Source organism: Pantherophis guttatus, chromosome 14, assembly GCF_059756535.1.
Source record: "Pantherophis guttatus breed Tessera chromosome 14, ASM5975653v1, whole genome shotgun sequence".
Classification (NCBI taxonomy): Eukaryota; Metazoa; Chordata; class Lepidosauria; order Squamata; family Colubridae; genus Pantherophis; species Pantherophis guttatus.
The window spans coordinates 13,825,601-13,849,586 of NC_142076.1; the positions used below are offsets into that span (position 1 = coordinate 13,825,601).

A 23,986-nucleotide genomic window follows, 5' to 3' on the forward strand; every position below is an offset into this window, starting at 1 on the left:
CCTGCTTTCAGCTGAACAGATCATGCCGCTTCTGTCTGCAGGCTGTTAACGTCCATATGCCTGCTAGAATTTGACAACAATGAAAATATCCCCTGAATGCTATAAACCCATCTGGAGAAGTGGGACTCGGTTAATTTGTTAGTTTTGATTGCCTTGCAGTGACAATTAAGTTTCTCTTTCTCTCTCTCTCTCTCTCTCTCTTTTTCTTTCCTAAAAAGGTCCTGCCCCTTGAATCAAAGTGAGCAGAGAATATTTCCCAGGAGGAAAGCCTGTCTTGTGTTCTCAGCATCAAATAAATAAATAAATAAATAAAAATGGAAAGAAATCCAGTTCGGAAGGGTCCTTGCTGCTCTTTGAGCTCAGCTGTTTCCATGCAGACATTCCGTTATCCGAGTGCTAGAAAGGAGCAGGGCAGTGGTGGGTTTCCCCCCCCCCCGGTTCAGACCAGTTCTATAGAACCGGTAGTAAAACTGGTGGGAGGCTCCGCCCACCAACCCTGACGTCATCGGGAAGCTTCTGCGCATGTCCCCATTGAGAACCAGTAGTAAAGGTAAGTAGAACCCACCCCTGGGGCCAGATTTGCAGAGAGGGAGGAGAAGGAGAAGTGTGACATCCCCCTCAATGCTCCCCCTGCTTTTGGCACGCAATGGCATGGTGGGCCCGTTTTTCGCCCTCCCCAGGCTCCAGAGGCTTTTTAGGAGCCTGGGGAGAGCAAAAACAGCCTTCCCCACCCCCCTGGAGGCCCTCCAGAGGCCGGAAACAGCCCGTTTCCTGACTTCCGGTGGGCCCGGAAGGCCCGAAAATCAACTAGCCGGCGCATGTGTGCTGAAGCTCAGCTAGGGCAACGCTCGCGTGCCTGCAATGCTCCATGTGCCACCTGTGGTACGCATGCCATAGGTTCTCCATCACAGCCCTAAACCTTTGTTATCCATTCCTGGTTTAAACCGTTCCCCAAAAGAAAATAATCAGATTTGGATAGTGATCTAACAGGGAGAAATACCCCTGAAAGTAGGGGGGGGGTTCTCTTCCTGATAAGCCAAGCTACCCAAAATTTAGGATTTGAGGCTCTCTCTATACAAACTGGTGAAAAATATAATAATGGATTGGTTTGGTTACATCATCGCTTTCTTCTGCTCATGATTACAGTGTGGCAAAGGGTGCATTGAGGTTTCTTGAGCAAACGGAGGCTGCCCACGCTCTGTGATTCAGATCAAAATCAATTAGCGTGGATTAGCTGTGGAAACAATCAATGCCGGCCTAACGTTACACTCTAGCAACCACCACAACAAAAGAGAGGAGGTCTGGCAAACCAAAAGCAATCCAAGTCTTCGGGACACAAAAAGCCCATTGACTGCGCCTTGAAATTACCCCGAATGATTCTACCGCATTTCAGGTGTGCGTTCGTATGTGATGTGTTTGTAGACACTGCAAAAGAAGGAGCAAACTGGATCCCTAATCCATCTCATTATGGTGACTCATTCACACTTATATCATCGTACGGCACTAGGGTGTCCCATTATCTGAAGAAAGTTTTGTCTCTGCTAACGCTGCGGAAGGCGATTGAACGGGTGCCAGCGTGCTGTCACAGATGCCAGCTTCAAGTAAGGATAAGGAGGGTTGGCTTTAATCACTTCACCGAAAGCACCAGATGGCTGTCATTTTTGCAAGGCGATGGAATCGGCTGGACAGAGATTAGGTGCGGGGAGTAAGTCCTCAACTTACAACCGCAATTGGGATCAGCATTGCCACTGTTATTAAGCACGGCGGTCGTTAAGTGAGCCAGACTTGATTTTATGACCTTTTTTTGGGGGGGGCCAAGGTTGTTAAAAGGAAATTACTACAATTGTGAAGTGAAGCATGCGATCATTAAGTCAAATCTGGCCGAAGCTGGTTGGGAAGTTTGCAAAGAGTGATCACAGAAACAAAACTCCGCATTGGTGACAGGAAAGGCATCCGGCCACTAAAACACTTTGCTTCATTCAGTTGGCCAGACTCACCCCGCAAGGGATCTTGAGGTCATTAAAAGACAACGATGACGACGACGACGACGATGATGATGATGATCACATGATTCCAGAAATGCTGCAACTGTCACATATACATGCCAGTTTCCAAATGTTTGAATTCTGATCATGTAGGACCGTGAGAATGCCGTGAGGCTCAAAAGTGCGAGAACTGGTCGTTAAGTCATTGTCTCTAGTGTCATTGTAACTTCAAACAGTTGCTAAACTAATCGTTATAAGCCAAGGACTCTCTATAAAAATGACTGTAGATGAACTTCTTTATTTCAAATGGCCCCAATTCTAGTTTTGTATAAAACCTTGTGTCAGACTTCGATACTATCTCAAAATAAATGAATTTCCAAACTGCCAATCTTTAAGGAAATCTTTTCTTTAATTGGGCACAGCCACCGGATCATGACTTGATGCGGACAACACTGACCTTTTGCCCCCCAATCCCTCCCTTTCCGATCCCCAAATCTCTGCTTCTCATTGGCTATCTTCCAAGTCATTCTTCAGACTTCTTGCCTCGTCATTTCCCAGGAATGTCTCCCTCCCCTCATTTCCATGACAACCCGACTTCAAAGGGATTTAGCAGGCAAAAGTTCAGAGCTTATCTCTCTGTCTCCTCTGCTCTCTATGCCAGCGTCGAAGCGCTGACACCTTGCAGGTTTTTTGCAAAGAACACTAAAGAGATTTATATGGAGGGGAAAGAAAAAAGGAGAATAAGATTTTAAAACTTGCAGGATTGGAACGAGAGAGGTGGCCTTGGCTTTCTTAACTTTACTTGATACTGGCTTTCCATCATGGATAATAAAATGAATAAAATCCCCTAACAGCAGAATATCAATCATAGAAGGAGTCAGCTTAGCCAATTGTTTTCATAGGCACTTACAGTATGAGTCAACTCAAGAAGAAAAGAATTTGAAAAGCCAGAGGATATTTGATAAAATATATACATATATATATGCACTTAAAAAAAAAAAAACAAGAGAAAGACAGACGATTTTAACATTAGGGTTATTGTCAAATGCCTTTCATTTTAGCAATAACTATAGTAACAAAGATTTAATTGCTTATGCCAGCATACGTGTGGTACATCAAGATTCAGGAAACGGGTTGAACAAAGAGCAACAAATGTTTGATGAATGTACGAATTTATCGCGGCTGATGTACTCACTTATTGCTGGGAGAATAAAAAATGACCTCGAGAAAGGAGAGATATTGAGAAAAGATGGCAGAATTTAAAATATCTATAAACTACCAAGGTCATCTATTAGGACGGATATACAAAGTGCCAGGGAATTTGTATATCCGCAATAGAAGAAATTTTAAAAAACCAAAACTGAATGATAAAATGGATGTAAAACTTCTGTTGGAAGAAATATCCATCTGGATTCAGTTCCAAGTGGGGGAAAAGACACTGGATTCGTGGAAGTTGCTTGGAAAGAAGATTTATTGATGAACAGGATCACACGGCTTGAGATCCTGGGCAAAAAAGGGGCAGAGATGCTGAGAGTACCTGGGTTTTATGCCGTCTGTTGGGCTTTGAATTTGAGCTTGTGTTCCAGTTGATTGTCAGACTCCCATAGGGCCATGCAGGGGTAACTTTGTAGGTTGTCTTGAGTCCCAGGCTTGGTTGACTCTTGCTGGGTGATGATGTAATGAAGGAGCTTTGGGCAATTCCTACCAGGGGTGGGCTGCTGGGGGTTCGCAGGGATTCGGAAGAACCTCTAGCTAAGATTCTGTGCAGTTCAGAGAACCCCCAAATCCCACTCCTGGCTGGCCATGCCCACCCCTCCCCTCCCAGCAGTCCCCACGCGGACTGTTTTTGGATGCAGGCAAGTGCAGGGCATGCGCGGTGGCTCGGGGAGGGTGAAAAACGGGCCTACTGGAAGTTTGGGAAGTTTGGGCCCATTTCCAGTCTCCAGAGAGCCTCTGAAGCCTGGAGAGGTCGTTTTTGCCCTCCCGGAAGCTCGAGGAAAGCCTCCGGTGCCCGGGGAGGGCAAAAACGCCCCCCCCCCGTGGTGCAGGAGGCTGATTACACCACAACCACCATGGCCACGCCCACCCAGCAACCAGACAGAGAACCCCTTGCTAAAATTTTTGAAGCCCACCCCTGATTTCTACTATGGCTCTGCCTGAAGGAGGTAGATCTTTTGTTACGTAGAATAGACTGGCCTAGGCCTTAATGGATCATTGACAAAGGTGGGGGGGGCTGAAGTTTCTGCCTCCCTTTTAAGAGAAATATTCTGCCCTTTTAATATTTCCTAAAATATTTCATTTTTCTAGGAGAGGGATGGGTGCTAACTTTCTGTACTTCAAAGAGCTAATCACAGCACAACCATGGGAAAAACTATAGAAGGATCAATAAAATTTATTCCAGGTTATAATTTAAGGAGAAATTGGTATAAAAGAAGGCACATGAATTACTTATAAAGTAATAAAGGCAGGACAGAAGAACAATCTAAAGCTAAAATCTAAATTACTCGGTTAATAATAAATAGCTGATAAAGCTTCTTGGATGAGAAGCAAAATGTCCTCTTCCTCAAATTAAAAAACAACAACAGTCCAGTTGCCTTTTGAAAGGAAATAAAGCACCGTTGAGATCAGTTAATAATTACCAAGAAAGTCAAATCAAATAACAATAAACATTGGAAATTCCATAGCAAGGAAGGAGGACTTTTTCATAGGTGGTGATCACATTTAAAAAAAAAAAAAAAAAACACGACAGCAGACTCAAGAGTACCGGAAAGAAATACACCAGCATTTTCAGAAAATCCTAACAATAAAATCTGAATTCCCCCACATATTAGGCATAATTGCAGAGAATTTAAATGAAAAACATCACAGTTTACTAAGATTTATGCTGAAAGCTGCAAGAAAAAAATTAGGGACAACACTGGGGAAAAAAAAGAGAACCTTGGCTCACGATATCGGACTGGGAAGCCAAAATTCAAAGAATAGGCAACCCTGGCAAAACCGACATTATATATCCATAATAGAAGTTTAAGTAAGAATGGCTCCTATATATACACGACACATTACACAGCAGGAGAAACTGAGCGATTTAGAATATTGTTTTTAGGAAGAAAGTTGTGAGGCCAATAAAAAATAATTAGATAAAAAGATTTAAAGAGATATTAGTAACACTCTTTAATGTTTAATATAAAGTATAAATATCTAGGCTATGTTTAGCGGTTGGCAAACTCAGTGGAAGAGAAAGGGAAAATGTATTATTAGAAAGTGTTTCCAGAATGTTTTTAATAATGTTTAGCAGTTGTTGTTTTTTAAAAAATCTTTCTTGACTTACTATCTAGTGTTTTTTTTTTTTTGCCTTTGTGCTTTATTATTCTTGGAAAAACAAGTATCTTTATTTTGTTTTTTTTACATTTTGATGTTGCCCCCGTTTGATGCTCAACCAATGGTGAAATGTAAAATTTGTTACTACCGGTTCTGTGGGTGTGGCTTAGTTGGGGGGGGGTAATGTGACTGAGTGGGCGTGGCCAACTTTTTTCTTTTACTTTTAAAACCAATTTTTTCTACAACCTCTTCGGCCGAAGAGGTTGTAGAAAAAAATGCTTTTAAAAGCCTCTGACGATCCCAACCTCAGCCGAAGAGGTTGTAAAAAAAATGCTTTTAAAAGCCTCTGAGGATCCCAACCTCAGCCGAAGAGGTTGTAGAAAAAAATGCTTTTAAAAGCCTCTGACGATCCCAACCTCAGCCGAAGAGGTTGTAGAAAAAAATGCTTTTAAAAGCCTCTGACGATCCCAACCTCAGCCGAAGAGGTTGTAAAAAAAATGCTTTTAAAAGCCTCTGAGGATCCCAACCTCAGCCGAAGAGGTTGTAGAAAAAAATGCTTTTAAAAGCCTCTGACGATCCCAACCTCAGCCGAAGAGGTTGTTAAAAAAATGCTTTTAAAAGCCTCTGACGATCCCAACCTCAGCCGAAGAGGTTGTAGAAAAAAATGCTTTTAAAAGCCTCTGACAATCCCAACCTCAGCCGAAGAGGTTGTAGAAAAAAATGCTTTTAAAAGCCTCTGACGATCCCAACCTCAGCCGAAGAGGTTGTAGAAAAAAATGCTTTTAAAAGCCTCTGACGATCCCAACCTCAGCCGAAGAGGTTGTAAAAAAAATGCTTTTAAAAGCCTCTGAGGATCCCAACCTCAGCCGAAGAGGTTGTAAAAAAAATGCTTTTAAAAGCCTCTGAGGATCCCAACCTCAGCCGAAGAGGTTGTAGAAAAAAATGCTTTTAAAAGCCTCTGACGATCCCAACCTCAGCCGAAGAAGTTGTAGAAAAAAATGCTTTTAAAAGCCTCTGACGATCCCAACCTCAGCCGAAGAGGTTGTAAAAAAAATGCTTTTAAAAGCCTCTGAGGATCCCAACCTCAGCCGAAGAGGTTGTAGAAAAAAATGCTTTTAAAAGCCTCTGACGATCCCAACCTCAGCCGAAGAGGTTGTAGAAAAAAATGCTTTTAAAAGCCTCTGACGATCCCAACCTCAGCCGAAGAGGTTGTAGAAAAAATGCTTTTAAAAGCCTCTGATGATCCCAGCTGAGCCGCGCGATCATCAGAGGCTCTTTTTTTTTACTTTAAAAAGCATTTTTTCGGCCAAAGAGGTTGTAGAAAAAACGCTTTTGAAAATTAAAAAAAGCCTCTGATGATCGTGCAGTTCGGCTGGGCATGGGGCGGGGGGGCAGGGATTTTTGCTACCGGTTCTCCGAACCACCCGCAGCCATCGCTACTGGATTGGGAGATCCGGTCCGAACCGGGAGCATTTCACTCCTGCGCTCAACATTAATCACATAACAAAACTGTGTGGTATTACACCAGAAAGAACTGATTGTTGATCTGATTTCCATGGTTAATTGGAGAAGTGTTTTTTTTCCCCAAAATTGGCAACTTTTAAGATGTGTGGGGTCCTTGTGCCCAAGGCAAGACAGTGTGTTCTGCTCCCATTCAGCATCCTCAATAAGAATTAAATCCCTCCAGTTTTCTCGGCCACATTTTCAAAAGCAATTTATTATTATGAAATTTCTACACTGCCCATCTCACCAAGTGACTCTGTCCCACCTTAGGCAGGAAAGCCGGCTGGGTGACTTTGGGACAATCACCAGGGGTTGGTGAGTTCTAGTCCCACTGTTGGAAGAAATGTGGGTTCAGTTCCAAGTGGGGAGAAAGACACTGGAACCATGGAGAATGCTTGAAAAGATGGTTTAATGGTGGACAGGACCACATCGTTTTGAGGTCCTGGGCAAAAAAGCACATGGGTGAGAGAGAAAGAGAGCGAGAGATTTATACCCTCTGTTGGGCTTTGAATTTGAACTTGTATTCTGATTGGTTGTCAGGCTCCCATGGGGCCATATAGAGGTAACTTTGTAGGTTGTCTTTTGAGTCCCGGGCTTGGTTGACTCTTGCTGGGTGATGATGTAATGAAAAGAGTTTTGGGCAATTCCTATTATGACTGAGGGCTAATCCTACCTTTGTTGGCTCTTGGGTGAGGGCATTTGCTTATGAATAGACCTAGCTATCTCTTAAGTGCTGACATCTGCTGTGGGCTATTGAGAATGTAGGGGCTATTAAGAGTGAGTCTGCTTCCTGCTTAAAAAACATGTTTCTCCATTTCTCATCCAGGGAGGTATAATATTCTGCCTTTTTAATATTTCCTAGAGTATTTCATTTTTCTAGGGGAGGGGTGGGTTCTAACTTCCTACACCACCTTAGCAGGTAAGCTGGCTGGGTGACTCTGAACCAATCACCAAGAGACTGAAAATTCTAGTTCTGCCTTAGGCACAAAAACTGGCTGAGCGACTTTAGGTTAGTAACCAGGAGACAGTGAGTTCTAGTCCCATCTCAGCCCTGAAAGCCAGCTGGGTGACTTTATCTCCAATCTCTCTCTCTCTCTTCCTTATTGTCTCCTCTTCTGAAGGGGGGTTTTCACCTTTCCACCACTGCGCATACACCATTCTTGCTGCGGTTAGGATGTGTAGTATTAGATATATTGTCTCTTTATCATAGCTATTTGTTATAATGCCTAATAGAAATAATTCTGGCTTGATCTTTATACGCTGTCTAAGCATTTTTTCCTAACCACGTAGGAATTTGTAACCGAAATTTCCTTGCTTTTTTACAGGTCCACCACATGTGGTAGTATGTGCCTGGTATTGGAATAGAATAGAATAGAATAGAATAGAATAGAATAGAATAGAATAGAATAGAATAGAATAGAATAGAATAGAATAGAATTTTTATTGGCCAAGTGTGATTGGACACACAAGGAATTTGTCTTGGTGCATATGCTCTCAGTGTACATAAAATAAAAGATACGTTCATCAAGAATCACTTGATGAACGTATCATCAAATCGATATTTGTTTACATTTCCAACAATTTGCGGACATGTTGCTAAACCTTTTAGCCAATCTTTAGCCCAGCACCTTTAACCGCTACACCCAAGTGCCTCCCCGATGAATAGGAGCAGGCCATCCCAATCTCCTTCCTGTCCCATTGCCTGGGCAAGATTGCAAAGATAGCAAACTGCCTCTGAGCACCAGCAGAGCACTCTTCCCGCCCAAGCCCAACCAACCCGTGCACTCCTAAAAGTAGGAAACCAAATTTTATTGCAAGCATCGCAGCAATCCTGCGCTCGGAAGCTTGGATCCCGAGGAAACTATAAAGAAATGCAATGCAAAGAAATGCATTTAGCCCAATGCAAGGAAATGCATTTACCCCAATGCAAAGGAATGCAATTCCCCCAAAGGCTTAAGAGAGTTGAGTTTCCCCCTCCCTCTGTTCCAGGGGATGGGGGCACCCTGCGCCGTCCCAGCCCCGCCCCTAGCTTCCTAGACCACGCCTCCTCTATTAGCCTTCGCCCCCTTCGCCTGCCAAGTTCCTGACTTTTTCCTCCTGCTGTTTTTGCTTTTTTCAAGGGCTGCTTCTGCTCCCCGGGAAGGAAAGCCTGCCTGCCTGCCTGCCTGCCTGCCTGCGCTCCCCATGGCTGAGAAAGGGCAGAATGAGTTGCTAAAAGCCCGAGACAGGACCCTGAGCGTCTTCCGCGAAGGTATATGCAGATTTATACATTGCATGCCCGAGATTAAATTTCCAACCGCTTCTGTATATTTGCAAAACGGCGGAACCTTTGCGAGCGGAGCGCGGCGGGCCCGGAGGCATATTAGCGCCGTACTGCTGGGCACTGGGGGACCGAAATAAGCGTGCACCGAAGTTAAGGGGAAAGCAAAGAGAGGGGGGGGGATTGGGAAGCGGGATTTTTCCCTGTGCATTTGAGACAATGGGAGAGAAGAGTTCAGGGGGCCCAATGTTGCAGTGTAGCAACTCAGTCAGGCTTCCCTGTGTGGGTGGGGGATGATGGGCATTGTAGTTCAGCTAGTCCAGCTGCTTTGAAGAGGTGGAAGGGTCAACTCTTTTGGAAAAGGAGAAAGGATGAGTTTTTAATAGATAGAATGTAATGCAATACAATTCTTTATTGGCCAAGTGTGATTGGACACACAAGGAATTTGTCTTTGGTGCATAGGCTCTCAGTGTACATAAAAAGATAGATTCTAAGAATCATAAGGTGCAACACTTAATGATAGTCGTAGGGTACAAATAAGCAATCAAAATCAAATCATCCTAGGAAACAATCAATATAAATCTTAAGGATACAAGCAACAAAGTTACAGTCATGCAGTCATAAGTGGGAAGAGATGGGGGATAGGAACAATGAGAAGATTAATAGTAGGTGCAGACTTAGTGAATAGTTTGACAGTGTTGAGGGAATTATTTGTTTAACAGAGTGATGGCGTTTGGGAGAAAAAAATAATCCTTCTTGACTCTCCAGACTTGCTAGATGATGCTGACTCCTAGCTTGCCTCTTCTTAACACATTCCCTCTGCCCAGAAATTAGTACAAGGTAATCCTCGATTTATGACCATAATAGAACCCAAAATTTATGTTGCTAAGCAAAACATCTGTTAAATGAGTTTTGCCCCATTTTTTGCCCATGATCTTTCTTGCCATAGTTGTTAAGTGAATCACTGCAGTTGTTAAATTAGTAATATGTGTTTTTTGGGGGGTTTTTTTCCCTTTAATTTATATGCCGCCCTTCTCCGGAGACTCAGGGCGGCTTACAATGCATTAAGCAATAGCCTTCATACTTTTGTTTATTTATACAAAGTCAGCTTATTGCCCCCACAATCTGGGTCCTCATTTTATCTACCTTTGAAAGGATGGAAGGCTGAGTCAACCTTGAGCCTGGTGAGATTTGAACTTGCAGTAATTGCAAGCAGCAGATGTTAATAACAGTGCTTTAGTACACTGTACTACAGGCTCAGTGTTGTTAAGTGAATCTAGCTTCCCCATTGTCAAAAGGTGGCAAAAGCAGATCACATGACCCCCGGAATCTTGGAATGGTTCATAAATATGAACTAGTCGCCAAAGCATCGAAATTTTGATCATGTGACCACGGGAATGCTGCAGTGGTTGTGAGTGTGAAAAATGGCCATATAAGTCACTTTTTTCAGTGCTCTTGTAACTTCGAACAGTCATTAAACAAATCATTAAGGGATTTGCACTGAGGGAGCTCAACCTATCTCATTGTACATATGTTGTGCGCTGACAATAAAGGTTTGGATTTGAATTTGAAATGGTTGCAAGTACTCAGCATGGCTAGTCTAGTGAAGAGAAGGACCGGGGGAGGCAGGATAGCAGTCTTCCAATATTTGAGGGGCTGCCACAGAGAGGAAAGGGTCAAGTTATTTTCCAAAGCACCAGAAGGCCAGACAAGAAATAATGGATTGAAACTGAAAAAGGAGAGATTCAACCTAGAAATAAGGAGAAACTTCCTAACAGTGAGAACAATCAACCAGCTTGCCTTCAGAAGTTGTGGAACCTTCATCACTGGAGCTTTCAAGGAGAGACTGGACTGCCATTTGTCAGAAATGGTATAGGCAGGGTCTCCTGCTTGGGTCGGTGGGGGTGGGTGGACTAGAGGACCTCCAGGGTCCCTTCCAACCCTATTAATCTGCTAATGTAGGTTGTAAATTGAAGGCTACCTGTAGTATCCTTGCTTGTACAGGAAAGGTTTAAGCCCACTTTGTTACTTCCCAGGTGGAAGAAGAAGCAAAGGGGGGGGGAGCAAATGTTGTGGGCACCGGCCCAGCTCAGTCCCTGTGCAGGGAACAGTTGGAAGCGTAAAATAACCCAGGTTCTCATGTCGTGTGATGCCATACAAAAGTTTACCAAGGTTAACGCTCAAGTAGCTTAGCACCTTGAAAAGGTGTGTGCTCAGTCTTCCTGCCATGGTTGATTGGGTTCCATTTTGCTCCCAATCTGTGCGTTTTCTCAGACTACCTGCACACCAAGGAGCCTTGGTGGAGCAGCGGACTAGAGCGCTGTTAAGTAGCACTTAGCTGCCAGCTGCCTGCAATTACTACGAGTTCAAATCTCACCAGGCTCAAGGTTGACTCAGCCTTCCATCCTTCCGAGGTAGGTAAAATGAGGACCCGGATTAACGCATTGTAAGCGACCCTGAGTCTCCGGAGAAGGGCGGCATATAAATTGAACCAATAAATAAATAAATAAACCTCATCTTGTTGAATATTTTCTTGGACGATAATTGGTGTGAAAAGTAGAAGAATCTGATAACTTTTTTTTTAAACTTAACATATTTACCATCCCTAATTGCTACTGCTGTATATTTTTTCAATCTTTTAATTAAAAAAACCATAGTTGCTACTGCAGTTGAGACAGCTAACAAATGGATTAATTAAATACATTTTTAAAAAACACATGTTAAGGTGTTATCTAACGCAAGAGTGTGATTTTGAGTTCTAGGAAAATGTAAAACTACTTAGGCACTTTTGATTGACTCTGCCAAGGTTACTACCGGTAATAGATTCTCAACATCGTGTAGCATATTTACCTCAATCTTTTTTGGCTAGTGAGTGGCAAACCCACCAGTTACAGAAATAAATAGAAATCAATGTGATTGCATCTAGTTGTCCTCTTACTATGTAATTTCCTGACAATTTAATCTGACTGAATTCAGATAAAGTATGGACAGGATTGCTGCACTGCCTGTCGAGAACAGCGACTGTAAAAAAGTCACTTCCGTGTATATTAAATTGCTGCACACCTTCATATTTTGTTATTTACTCATTTCACAAAAGAGCATCTCAAAAGTCTACTTAGATCCTTGGCATACGTTACAGAGAGCAACTAGCGCTTAAATTAGTTTATATTACAGTAAAAATGATGAAGCATAGTGGTGTACGTTTACACTTCTGAAGAACGATGATTAAAAGGTACAGCTGAGATTGAGTGTTACTAGTACACTCATGCTCTTAGTAATAACGAGACTATCATACTTCCCAATATACTTTAGTTTGTAATCTAAAAATACACTAATGCAAATCTCATTCTTTGTGTGTTATTCTTTGAAATTACCACTTGTAGCAGTGGCAAAACTTGTAAATAAATGCTGTGCACAAGGAAATCAGCACCGCGCATTTCAGAATGTTAAGGAAGTTGCCAATTTTAATATTTAGACCTTGGGCTGAATTGGCTTTAAAATGACATAATTAACTGCAACGCAACTAAGGGTTTCCAAAAAGCATGTGTTTAGCTCACTGGGTTTCCAGAAATCTTGATGTTAAATCACAATAAATCTGTTGATCTTTGCAACTAATTGGCTGGATTTAATTCCCTGGGAAGGCTGTTCTGCCTATACTTGGGAGAACAGTGTGTGTTACCTTATAGTGGATAATAGTTGTTCAGTTCAAGGACTTTTTCACTGTGAGGTTAAAGAGAATTAAGCAAATTCAATGAGGCTGACATTTAGGTCCTACTGTCTTAAATAAGGCTCTACAGTTATCTTCACTAGAAGTCATAAGTGGCCTACCTGTATTATTGTTGTTGTTAGTTGCGAAGTTGTGTCTGACCCATCACGACCCCACGGACAACGTTCCTCCAGACCTTACTGTCTTCCACCATCCTCTGGAGTCCATTTAAGTTCACGCCGACTGCTTTAGTGACTCCATCCAGCCACCTTGTTCTCTGCCGTCCCCTTCTTCTTTTGCCCTCAATCGTTCCCAGCATTAGGCTCTTCCTCCTCCTCATTAGGTGGCCAAAGCATTTGAGTTTCATCTTCAGGATTTGGCCTTCTAAGGAGCAGCCAGGGTTGATCTCTAGGACTGAAAGCTATGGCAAATCTAGACAGCATACTAAAAAGCAGAGACAAAAGTGTGTATGGTCAAGGCTATGGTTTTCTCAGTTGCAATGTGTGGCTGTGAAAGTTGGACCATAAGGAAGGCTGAGCGCCAAAGACTTGAGGCCTTTGAACTCTGGTGCTGGAGAAGACTCCTGTGAGTCCCTTGGACTGCAAGGTGATTCAACCGGTCAGTCCTAGAGGAGATCAACTCTGACTGCTCTTTAGGAGGCCAGATCCTGAAGATGAAACTCAAATACTTTGGCCACCTAATGAGAAGGAAGGACTCCCTGGAGAAGAGCCTAATGCTGGGAACGATGGAGGGCAAAAGAAGAAGGGGACGGCGGAGAACGAGGTGGCTGGATGGAGTCACTGAAGCAGTCGGCGTGAGCTTAAATGGACTCCGGAGGATGGAAGAGGACAGAGAGGCCTGGGGGAACGTTGTCCATGGGATCATGATGGGTCGGACACGACTTCGCAACTAACAACAAAGATGGGTTAGAGAGAAAGAGAAAGAGAGAGATTTTCCAGATTCTGTTATTTTACCCTACAAAAAAAGAAAAAAAAAAACCTTCTTAAAATCCCTGCCATGTCTGTTTCTTGATCTGCCTTCCCACGAAAGCCTGACTAACTGAATTTACTAAATTGGCAAATCAAGAAAACAGTGTGATGCATTGTCAGTCCGCAGCGCTTTCCATAGTTTGTTTATCGCATTTTAATGAGATGTTGCTTTTGGACAACATTTGCTAACTAGCGTTGTGAATACAAAGGGACACGGCTGTAATACAATGCTGGGTGTCAAATTTGGAAGGCTCCGGGGCTGTTTTCTGAACGTGCCATGTCAAATTCGGTGATCATGTCAAGCATGAGTCCTTAAGCAATGTTTTACTAATAAGCTACCAGGGGTGGATTCCTATTGCAAGCCAAACCAAGATTAAACAGATTCTTGGGCATTTAAGTGTAATGGGTTCCACCCTCTGTGTTCAAATAGACACTAGAATGAAACCTATGTTTGCTACTAACTTGGTTCTGTCATGGCCTTTGTGCTAAGTTTTGGTCTATTGGTAAAAGATACCCATCCGGCTTTCATGCCTAAGGCAGGACTAGAACTCACTGTCTCCTGGTGATTGGCCCAAAGTCATCCAATTGGTTTTCATGCCTAAGGCAGGATTAGAACTCACTGTCTCCTGGTGATTGGCCCAAAGTCATCCAATTGGTTTTCATGCCTAAGGCAGGACTAGAACTCACTGTCTCCTGGTGATTGGCCCAAAGTCATCCAATTGGTTTTCATGCCTAAGGCAGGACTAGAACTCACTGTCTCCTGGTGATTGGCCCAAAGTCATCCAATTGGTTTTCATGCCTAAAGCAGGACTAGAACTCACTGTCTCCTGGTGATTGGCCCAAAGTCATCCAATTGGTTTTCATGCCTAAAGCAGGACTAGAACTCACTGTCTCCTGGTGATTGGCCCAAAGTCATCCAATTGGTTTTCATGCCTAAGGCAGGACTAGAACTCACAGTCTCCTGGTGATTGGCCCAAAGTCATCCAATTGGTTTTCATGCCTAAAGCAGGACTAGAACTCACTGTCTCCTGGTGATTGGCCCAAAGTCATCCAATTGGTTTTCATGCCTAAGGCAGGACTAGAACTCACTGTCTCCTGGTGATTGGCCCAAAGTCATTCAATTGGTTTTCATGCCTAAGGCAGGATTAGAACTCACTGTCTCCTGGTGATTGGCCCAAAGTCATCCAATTGGTTTTTATGCCTAAGGCAGGACTAGAACTCACGGTCTCCTGGTGATTGGCCCAAAGTCACCCAGCCAGCTTTCATGCCTAAGACACAACTAGAACTCATCGTCTCTTTGTTTAGAGCCTGGGTCCTTAACCACTAGACCAAACTATGCTGACTTGGGAATTCTGGGAGTTGAAGTCCACACATCTTAAAGCTGCCAGGGTTGAAAAGAAACACTGCTCTGGTGGTTAATCAGATGTTCCCCCGTTTCCCCCCTGTTTTGTTTTATTTCCAGAAGCAGAACGGGACTGGAAGGGCCCTTTCTATTTCATTCAAGGAGCGGATCCTCAGTTTGGGCTGATGAAGGCGTACAGCATCGGCGACTGCAGCAGCGGTGGGGACGAATGGGAAGCCGAATTGCAGCTCACCCAGCAAGCGGTGGAAGCCATCAACCGCCTGAACCCGAGACCAAAGTTCCTTGTCCTCTGCGGAGATTTAATACATGGCATGCCTGGTAAGGTACCGTACTTTTCGGAATATAAGATGCACTTTTTTCCCCCTTAAAAGAGGGTGGAAATGTTGGTGCGTCTTATACGCCGAATACAGCCATTTTTGGCCTCCCGAAATCCCACCCTGTGCGTCCCGTTTTTGTGAAAATGGCCCTGTTTTTCACAAAAACAGGATGCGCAGAGCAGTAGTGAAATGTAAAATTTGTTGCTACCAGTTCTGTGGGTGTGGCTTGGTGGGGGTCATGTGACTGGGTGGGTGTGGCCAACTTTTTATTTTACTTTTTTAAAGCATTTTTTTACTACCGGTTTGGGTGAATAGGTAGTAAAAAAATGCTTTAAAAAAGTTTTTAAAAGGTTCCGAAGATTGACAATCAGCTGTGCACTGGCACAGCTGATTGTCAATCCTTGGAACCTTTTTTTTACCTTTTTAAAGCATTTTTTTACTACCAGTTCACCCGAACTGGTAGTTTTTATCACTATCGGTTCGCCCGAACCGGAGCGAACCAGTAGCATTTCACCTGTGGCACGGAGGCCAAAAACTATTTTTTTTCTTGTTTTCCTCTTCAACATCTTGGTGCGTCTTATACTTCGGTGCGTCTTACAGTCCGAAGAATACGGTAGTTCAAACTCTTGGATCAGGAAGAATCATGGTTTGACCCTTTTTTCCCCAAGGTCTCAGGGCTGTACAGGTAATCCTCAATTTAACGACCGCAATTGAAGCTCAGCGTTGATGTTGCTGAGTGAGAAATTTGTTAAGTGAGTTTTTCCCTATTTTACGACTTTCCTTGCCGCCTTTCTTAAGTCAATCGCTGTCGTTCGTTAGATTAGAAACACGGTTGTGAAGCGAACCTGGTTTCCCCGGTTGACTTGGCTTATCAGAGGGTCACGAAAGGGGATCACATGACCCACCCACCCACCACCAGGACACTGCAACCGTCATAAAGGTGAGTCAGTGGTCCAAGCATCCGAATGTAAATCCCGTGACTATGCGGATGTCTGCGTTTCAACGCTGGCATAGAGAGCAGAGGAGAGCGAGAGATAAAACTCTGAAACTTTTGCCTGCCAAATCCCTTTGAAGTCGGGTTGTCGTGGAAATGAGGGGAGGGGGCACATTCCTGGGAGATGACGAGAAAAGGAGTCTGAAGAATGACTTGGAAGATAGCCAATGAGAAGCGGAGATTTGGGGATCGGAAAGGGAGGGATTGGGGGGGCAAAAGGTCAGTCTTGTCCGCGCGGAGTCATGATCCGGTGGCTGTGCTCAATTAAAGAAAGATTTCCTTAAAGATTGGCAGTTTGGAAATTCATTTAATTTTGAGATAGCATCGCAGTCTGACAGCGGGATGCTGCAATGGTCTATAAAGTGTGAAAAATGGCACTAAGCCACTTTTTCCCATGCCGTCGTAACTTCGAACGGTCACTAAGCGAACCTTTGTAAGTCGAGGAGTACCTGTGTTGCAGGCAGTGTGCTGTGATGGAAAGCACTGCACGGGCACATAACATCGATTTACAAAATATTTACCCACTTTTCATTTCGTTTTAGCAGGCCGGTTTTGCATGGGCCAAGAGCGCATGCCGATGGCAACTTATTATTATTATTTTTTTTTAATTTTGAATTTGTATACCGCCCTTCTCCCTGAGGACTCAGGGCGGTGAACAGCCAAGTAAAAACATCAAATACAAATATTAAAATACAGTTAAAAATATATATAGATTTGGCCCCATTAATTAAAACGATGAACAAAACAATTAAAAACACTTAAAAAGAATTAGGCCAGCCCGGCTTGTTGGAAAAAGAAGGTTTTAAGGGCTCGGCGGAAGGCACTGAGGTCATGGATTCTCCTTATCTCTGGGGGCAGCTGATTCCAGAGGGTAGGTGCCCCCACAGAGAAGGCCCTCCCCCTGGGGGTCACCAGCCTGCATTGTTTGGCTGATGGCACCCTGAGGAGGCCCTCTCTGTGGGAGCGCACGGGTCGATGGGAGGTCGTCGGTGGCCGTAGGCGGTCTCGAAGATAGCTAGGCCCTATGCCATGGAGCGCTTTAAAGGTGATAACCAACCACCTTGAAGCGCACCCGGAAGACCACCGGGAGCCAGTGCAGTTCACGCGGGAGCGGTGTTACTTGCCAGCCCCCCCCCCTTTTTTTTTTTGCCATAAAACATCTCCATCCAAGTCGGCTTTCGTTAAGGCTGGATTAGCAGACGGGCTGTGTGCGCCCCATGTTGCTTTCCTCCACACAGCTGCGTGGAGTAATCTTGTTAGCATAATCAAAATCCCCACGTTCAGCCATTTCTCCCATTATTTGGAACTGAGGCCTTTTAACGCTTCCAAAGGCAATCGTCGCTTAGCTTGGCCCCAAAGGGTTGCTGGAATGAAACCAGATTTTTGAAAATTTAGCTTGGCCCGGTTGTTCGTTTCCCCTGTCTGCGGCGCCCGGAGTTTCCCCCCGAACAGCAAATAGGGTTCTGCTGACTTCAAAGAAAAGGGAGGGAATGGAAGCGTGACGGCGTCTATTGAAACGAAAGAGCGCTGGGGAAAATAAATTTAATAAATAAATAATACTCAAATAAGCAAATCCATAAATCAAAGGGCTCCTTTCCTTTTAAACCATCTGCTAGGAACTCCAGCGAAGCCCGTTAGGAGAAAGCGTGCAAGCAAATTGATTTTTATTTATTTTAATTTTTTTTGTTGGGTCTTGCTTATGTAGCCCATCGCCCCCTCCAGCCCCACTTCCATGCATCACACAACTGCCAAAAGACACATTTAGCCACGCAGGGCGTGAAACATTTGAACAGAACATCTTGAGCACCGAAATTGCTTTTGAGCTGGGTTGTGTGTTTGGCCTAAGCTGGGCAAACATTGGCAAGGAACAGCAAGCAAAGCGAGAGGGATGGCATTCCTCATATCCATCTTCTTTCGGCTCTCAGAGAAAACCATTTGGACGAAAAAATCTCCTTTTTAGCAATAGCAATAGCCCTTCGACTTATATACTGCTTCACAGTGCTTTGAAGCCCTCTCTAAGCGGTTTACAGAGTCAGCCTATTGCCCCCAACAAGCTGGGTCCTCATTTTACCCACCTCGGAAGGATGGAAGGCTGAGTCCAACCTTGAGCCGGTTAGGATCGAACTGCTGGCAGTTGGCAGAATTAGCTGCAGTACTGCGTTCTAACCACTGCACCACCGCAGCTAATCATCAGTAGCACTTAGACTTATATACCGCTCCACAGTGTTTCACAGCCCTCTCTAAGCGGTGTACAGAGTCAGCCTATTTTACCCCAACAATCTGGGTCCTCATTTTACCCACCTCGGAAGGACGGAAGGCTGAGTTGACCTTGAACCAGTCAGGATCGAACTCCAGACTGCGGGCAGAGTCAGCCTGCAATACCACATTCTAACCACTGCGCCACCAGGGCTCCTAATGCAACATCCAATCAACTACAGCAATAACAAGAGCACTTAGACTTACATATCGCTTCACAGTGCTTTCCAGCCCTCTCTAAGCAGTTTACAGAGTCAGCATCTTGCCCTCAACAGTTTGGGTCCTCATTTTACCCACCTCGGAAGGATGGGAGGCTGAGTCAACCTTGAGCCGGTCAAGATTGAATTCCTGGCAGTGGGCAGAGGTAGCCTGCAACATTGCATTGTAACAACTGCATCACTATTCCTCCCTCCCTCCCTCCCTTCCTTCCTTCCTTCCTTCCTTCTTTCCTTCCTTCTTTCCTTCCTTCCTTCCTTCCTTCCTTCCTTCCTTCCTTCCTTCCTTCCTTCCTTCCTTCCTTCCTTCCTTCCCAAGCTATACCAGACTTATACACCGCTTCACAGTGCTTTACAGCCCTCTCTTAAGCGGTTTTACAGAGTCGGCCTCTGGGTCCTCATTTTACCCACCTCAGAAGGACGAAAGGCTGAGTCCAACCTTGAGCCTAGTGAGATTCGAACTACCAAATTACAGGTAGCGTGGCCAGGGTGGGTGTGGCCAGCTTAATATCACTCATGTCGGGGGCGCCTGTGGTGGACCGAGCGCTCCGCCAGCGAAAACGGGCTCTGTTTCGGCTGCAACGGCCTCCTGCAACCCTCTGCCAGCGAAAACGGACTCACGAGCTCTGTTTCGGCTGCAACGGCCTCCTGCAACCCTCTGCCGGCGAAAACAGTTCTCCCAAGCTCCGTTTCGACTGCAACAGCCTCCTGCAACCCTCTGTCAGCGAAAACGGACTCCCGAGCTCTGTTTCGGCTGCAACGGCCTCCTGCAACCCTCTGCCAGCGAAAACGGAGCTTGGGAAGGCTGCATTCAGCCCCCCGAGCTCCATTTTCACTGGCAGAGGCACTGCGGGCCGCCCCTTCGCTGTTTCCAGGGCAGCCCTACGGGCCAGATCTCAGCACCCTGCGGGCCAGATTCGGCCCACGGGCCTTGAATTTGACACCTCTGGTATAGGTTCTCCTGCTTGAACAGGGGCTGGTCTAGAAGACCTCGAAGGTCCCTTCCAGCTCAATTCTGTTCTAATTCCCCAGCCTTGTAAGTACGACAAAGTCTTTTGGCTTTTAAGACGCCTGGGACGACTGCAGCAGCAGCAAAAAAAAAAAAAAGACATCATCAGCTAAAGTGGGCTGCAATCAAGCAAAACACTTGGAGCCGTTTATGAACCCGTTAAAAGGAACTAAGTAATCAGCCGTCAGTGTCTTTGGTTATGTAAATGGTGATTAAATGGGGAGGGGGGCTGGCGCTTGGATTGTTGTTATCATTACTAGTAGGGCAGGGACGGGTTCTTCCTCCCCGGCCCCCTTTTCCCTTGATTGTATGGAAGCGTGTGATGAGACCCAGAATAATCCAACGCCTGCTACTGCAGGAGCAGATCGGGAGTGTCATTAGAGCTTTCTGGACCGGATCTCCGCTGCAGAACGTCGCTAGTTGGTTATTGAGGGGGTCTGCAGATGTTGGGGTGCCGATTGGAAATCTTAAGAAATCTTCCCTTCCATAATTGGGACCTCCGGATGGATCGGTATCCAATTTCAGTAGTTTAATGAATGCCTTGTTGGAGTCCTTGGTGCTCTCTGAGCTTGGCTGTTTTCTCGCAGGCATTTCATTACCCAAGTAGGTGACCTCATCAGTGCTAGAAGGGAGTGGGATTTGCAGGGAGGAGGAGGACGAAGAAGAGGAGGAGGAGGAGGAACTGTGGGGTTCTCGGTCCTCTCTGAACTAGATGATATCAGGGATGGGTTCTGCTTACCGTTCGCATGCGCAGATCACCCATTATGACGTCGTGGCGGGTGGGCGGAACCTCCCGCCCGTTTTACTACCGGTTCTAGAAAACCGGGAGCAATTGGATGACATCATCAGTGCTAGAAGGGAGTGGGATTTGCCAGGACGAGGATGACGAAGAAGAGGAGGAGGAGAAGGAGGAACTGTGGGGTCCTTGGTGCTCTCTGAGCTTGGCTGTTTGCTTGCAGACGTTTCATTACCCAAGTAGGTGACATCATCAGTGCTAGAAGGGAGTGGGATTTGCAGGGAGGAGGACGACGAAGAAGAGGAGGAGGAAGAGGAACTCTGGGATTCTTGGTGGTCTCTGAGCTTGTCTGTTTTCTCGCAGACGTTTCATTACCCAAGTAGGTGACATCATCAGTGCTAGAAGGGAGTGGGATTTGCAGGGAGGAGGACGACGAAGAAGAGGAGGAGGAAGAGGAACTCTGGGATTCTTGGTGCTCTCTGAGCTTGGCTGTTTTCTCGCAGACGTTTCATTACCCAAGTAGGTGACATCATCAGTGCTAGAAGGGAGTGGGATTTGAAGGGAGGAGGACGATGAAGAAGAGGAGGAGGAAGAGGAACTCTGGGATTCTTGGTGCTCTCTGAACTTGGTTGTTTTCTCGCAGACGTTTCATTACCCAAGTAGGTGACATCATCAGTGCTAGAAGGGAGTGGGATTTGAAGGGAGGAGGACGACGAAGAAGAGGAGGAGGAAGAGGAACTCTGGGATTCTTGGTGCTCTCTGAACTTGGTTGTTTTCTCGCAGACGTTTCATTACCCAAGTAGGTGACATCATCAGTGCTAGAAGGGAGTGGGATTTGAAGGGAGGAGGACGACGAAGAAGAGGAGGAGGAAGAGGAACTCTGGGATTCTTGGTGCTCTCTGAACTTGGTTGTTTTCTCATAGACGTTTCATTACCCAAGTAGGTGACATCATCAGTGCTAGAAGGGAGTGGGATTTGCAGGGAGTGGAGGAGGAGGACAACAACAATGCAGTCCTCGGTGCTCTTTAAGTTTGCTGATTGTTTTCTTGCAGACTTTTCATTACCCAACTGGGTGATATCATCAGTGCCTGGAAGGGGAGGGCTGCTCTCTGTTTATATGCAAGTGGCTTGCCAGGTCAGTTGCTCTTGGGACTGTTCTTGATGGCTCCTTAATGAGGCTATTGTTTACCCCCCACTCCTCCTAGCCCTGATGATGCTACCTAATTGGATAATGAAACATCTACGAGAAAACAACCGAGCTCGGAGAGCACCAAGGACCCAACAGGTCAACTCTGAATTATAAATATCCTGTTGGTAACCATGCTTTGAAATCTCATTTTTATTTCTCCACTCGCAAGATGTGGCAAAGTTGATTTTTTTTTTTTTTTAAGAAGAGACTTCGGTTTCTACAACACTTCCGTGCTAGAAACATTTAACAATAGGAGGCAGGAGGAATACAGGTAATCCTCGACTTAACAACAGTTCATTTAGTGACCCATTGGAAGACATGCTTTAAAAAAGTGACTTACGACCAGGGGTGAAATTCACTTACCTTCCCTACCGGTTTGCAAATGTGTGCACAGAAACTTAAAATCGTAGCAAAAAAGCGACGTCGTGAGGTCCGTGCGGGTGGGCGGAGCCTCCTGGAGCTGCCGCGACCGATTCGTCCGAACCGGATAGAACCGGCTGAATTTCATCCCTGCTTACAACCGTTTCTCACAATAACAACCCGTTGTCGCATCCTCACAGTCATACAATCAAAATTCAGACAGTTGGCCCCTGACTCCTATTTATGACGGTTTCAGCAAGATTCCCTTCAGACAACCAGGTTCATTTCATAACCTTGTTATTAACAGCTGCAGTGCTTCCCTTAACGACTGTCATAAGGTCGTAAAAATGGGCAAAGCCCACTTAACAACTGCCTCGCTTAGCAACGGATATTTTGAGCTCAATTGCAGTCGTAAATCGAAAACTACCCTTATGTAGAAAAAATTTCAATCGGGGATTAAATCCAGTTGCTTTTCCTGGAGTGGGTGGAGAATCCGTTGCCACTCAGGACTGTTTTTTTCTGTTTTTTTTTTTTTCCCCTTTCTAATCTGGCAGGATAATTTTCAAGTTCCTTAATTTGCTCGTGGTAACGAGCAGGATTCCGCTCGGTAGAGATGACACAAATTGATATTTTTCAAGACAGAAAGACAAGCCGTACTTTTTAAGGAACAGAAGGCAGAGGCGAGAACTCATGCCAAAACCATCAGGTTGAAACAAAGCCTCTCCGCTCTGGACAGCTCTCATAACAGCTGATTTTTTATTAAGTTTGACACTTTATTAAAGACGGGATGTTAACGTGCTAATCAGATGCCGGGCTGAAAATGGAGGGAGCGACGGACCTTTTGTAAGAAGTTTTCCAGGACTTCCTTTTCTTTTTCTTTGCTTACAGAAGATCAGTTCGGTTCGGTTCGTTTTCCTTTTTTGAATTCAACAGATTTGAACAGAGTTGGAAGGGACCTTGTAGGTCAGTGTTGGCGAAACGTTTCAGCACCGAGTGCCGAAATGGGAGCGCGCACCGGGCAGCTGCTCTACCGACCACCTGGTCTTCCAGTTTCCGCTGCGCATGTACACTCCAAGACCAGCTGGCCAGTGCCGTATTTTATTTATTTATTTATTGCGATTTATATGCCGCCTTTCTCCCGAGGGACTCAAGGCGGCTTACAAAATGACAACTTCAATACAAATCACAATACAATACAAAATTAAAATCAATAACTCAGTTAAAAAATGATTTAAAATTATACCAGTGTACCCCCAAACGGATCAGTTTAATTGGCGGAAGAGCCACGTCTTCAGCTCGTGGCGGAAGGAAAGAAGGTCGGGGGCTGTCCTGAGCTCAGTGGGCAATCCATTCCAGAGGGTCGGGGCTCCCACAGAGAACGCCCTCCCCCTGGGGGTCGTCAGCCAACATTGTTTGCCCGACGGCACCCTGAGGAGGCCGACTCTGTGAGAGTGCACAGGACGATGGGAGAACGGCTGGAGATGGTCCTGCAAGTACCCCGGGCCTAAGCCATGTAACCTGGAAGATCATTTTCCTGGCACACACATGCGCCTCTGGCAGCTGCTTTTCTAGTTTCCGGCACACCCGCACACGTGAAAACCAGCTGGCCGGCATGCTGGAACCTGGAAGAAGAAAGGGCGATGGCTTGCGTGCCTGGAGAGATGGCTCTGCGTGCCACTTCCGGCACGCGTGCTATAGGTTAGCCATCACGGCTGTAGGTCATCGAGTCCAACCCCCTGCCCAAGCAGGAGACCCTACACCATTTCAGACAAATGGCAGTCCAGTC

General features: G+C 45.2%; 1 protein-coding gene and 1 long non-coding RNA gene across 3 annotated transcripts in view; both read left to right on the top strand.

The window, feature by feature from the left end:
• Window positions 1–330, top strand: part of LOC132712215 (uncharacterized) — an 18,846-nt gene extending 18,516 nt beyond the window's left edge. For both annotated transcript variants that reach the window (XR_015729835.1, XR_009622884.2), the window contains exon 3: window positions 219–330. This is a non-coding gene — a long non-coding RNA (uncharacterized LOC132712215). The remainder of the gene's footprint in view (window positions 1–218) is intronic.
• An 8,472-nt stretch (window positions 331–8,802) lies between these two features.
• CPPED1 (calcineurin like phosphoesterase domain containing 1) overlaps window positions 8,803–23,986 on the top strand; it is a 30,456-nt gene continuing 15,272 nt past the window's right edge. The window contains exons 1-2 of the mRNA XM_087878408.1: window positions 8,803–9,057; window positions 15,224–15,442. Of these exons, the coding sequence (XP_087734534.1) occupies window positions 8,991–9,057; window positions 15,224–15,442 (286 nt within the window). The 5' untranslated portion in view covers window positions 8,803–8,990. The remainder of the gene's footprint in view (window positions 9,058–15,223; window positions 15,443–23,986) is intronic.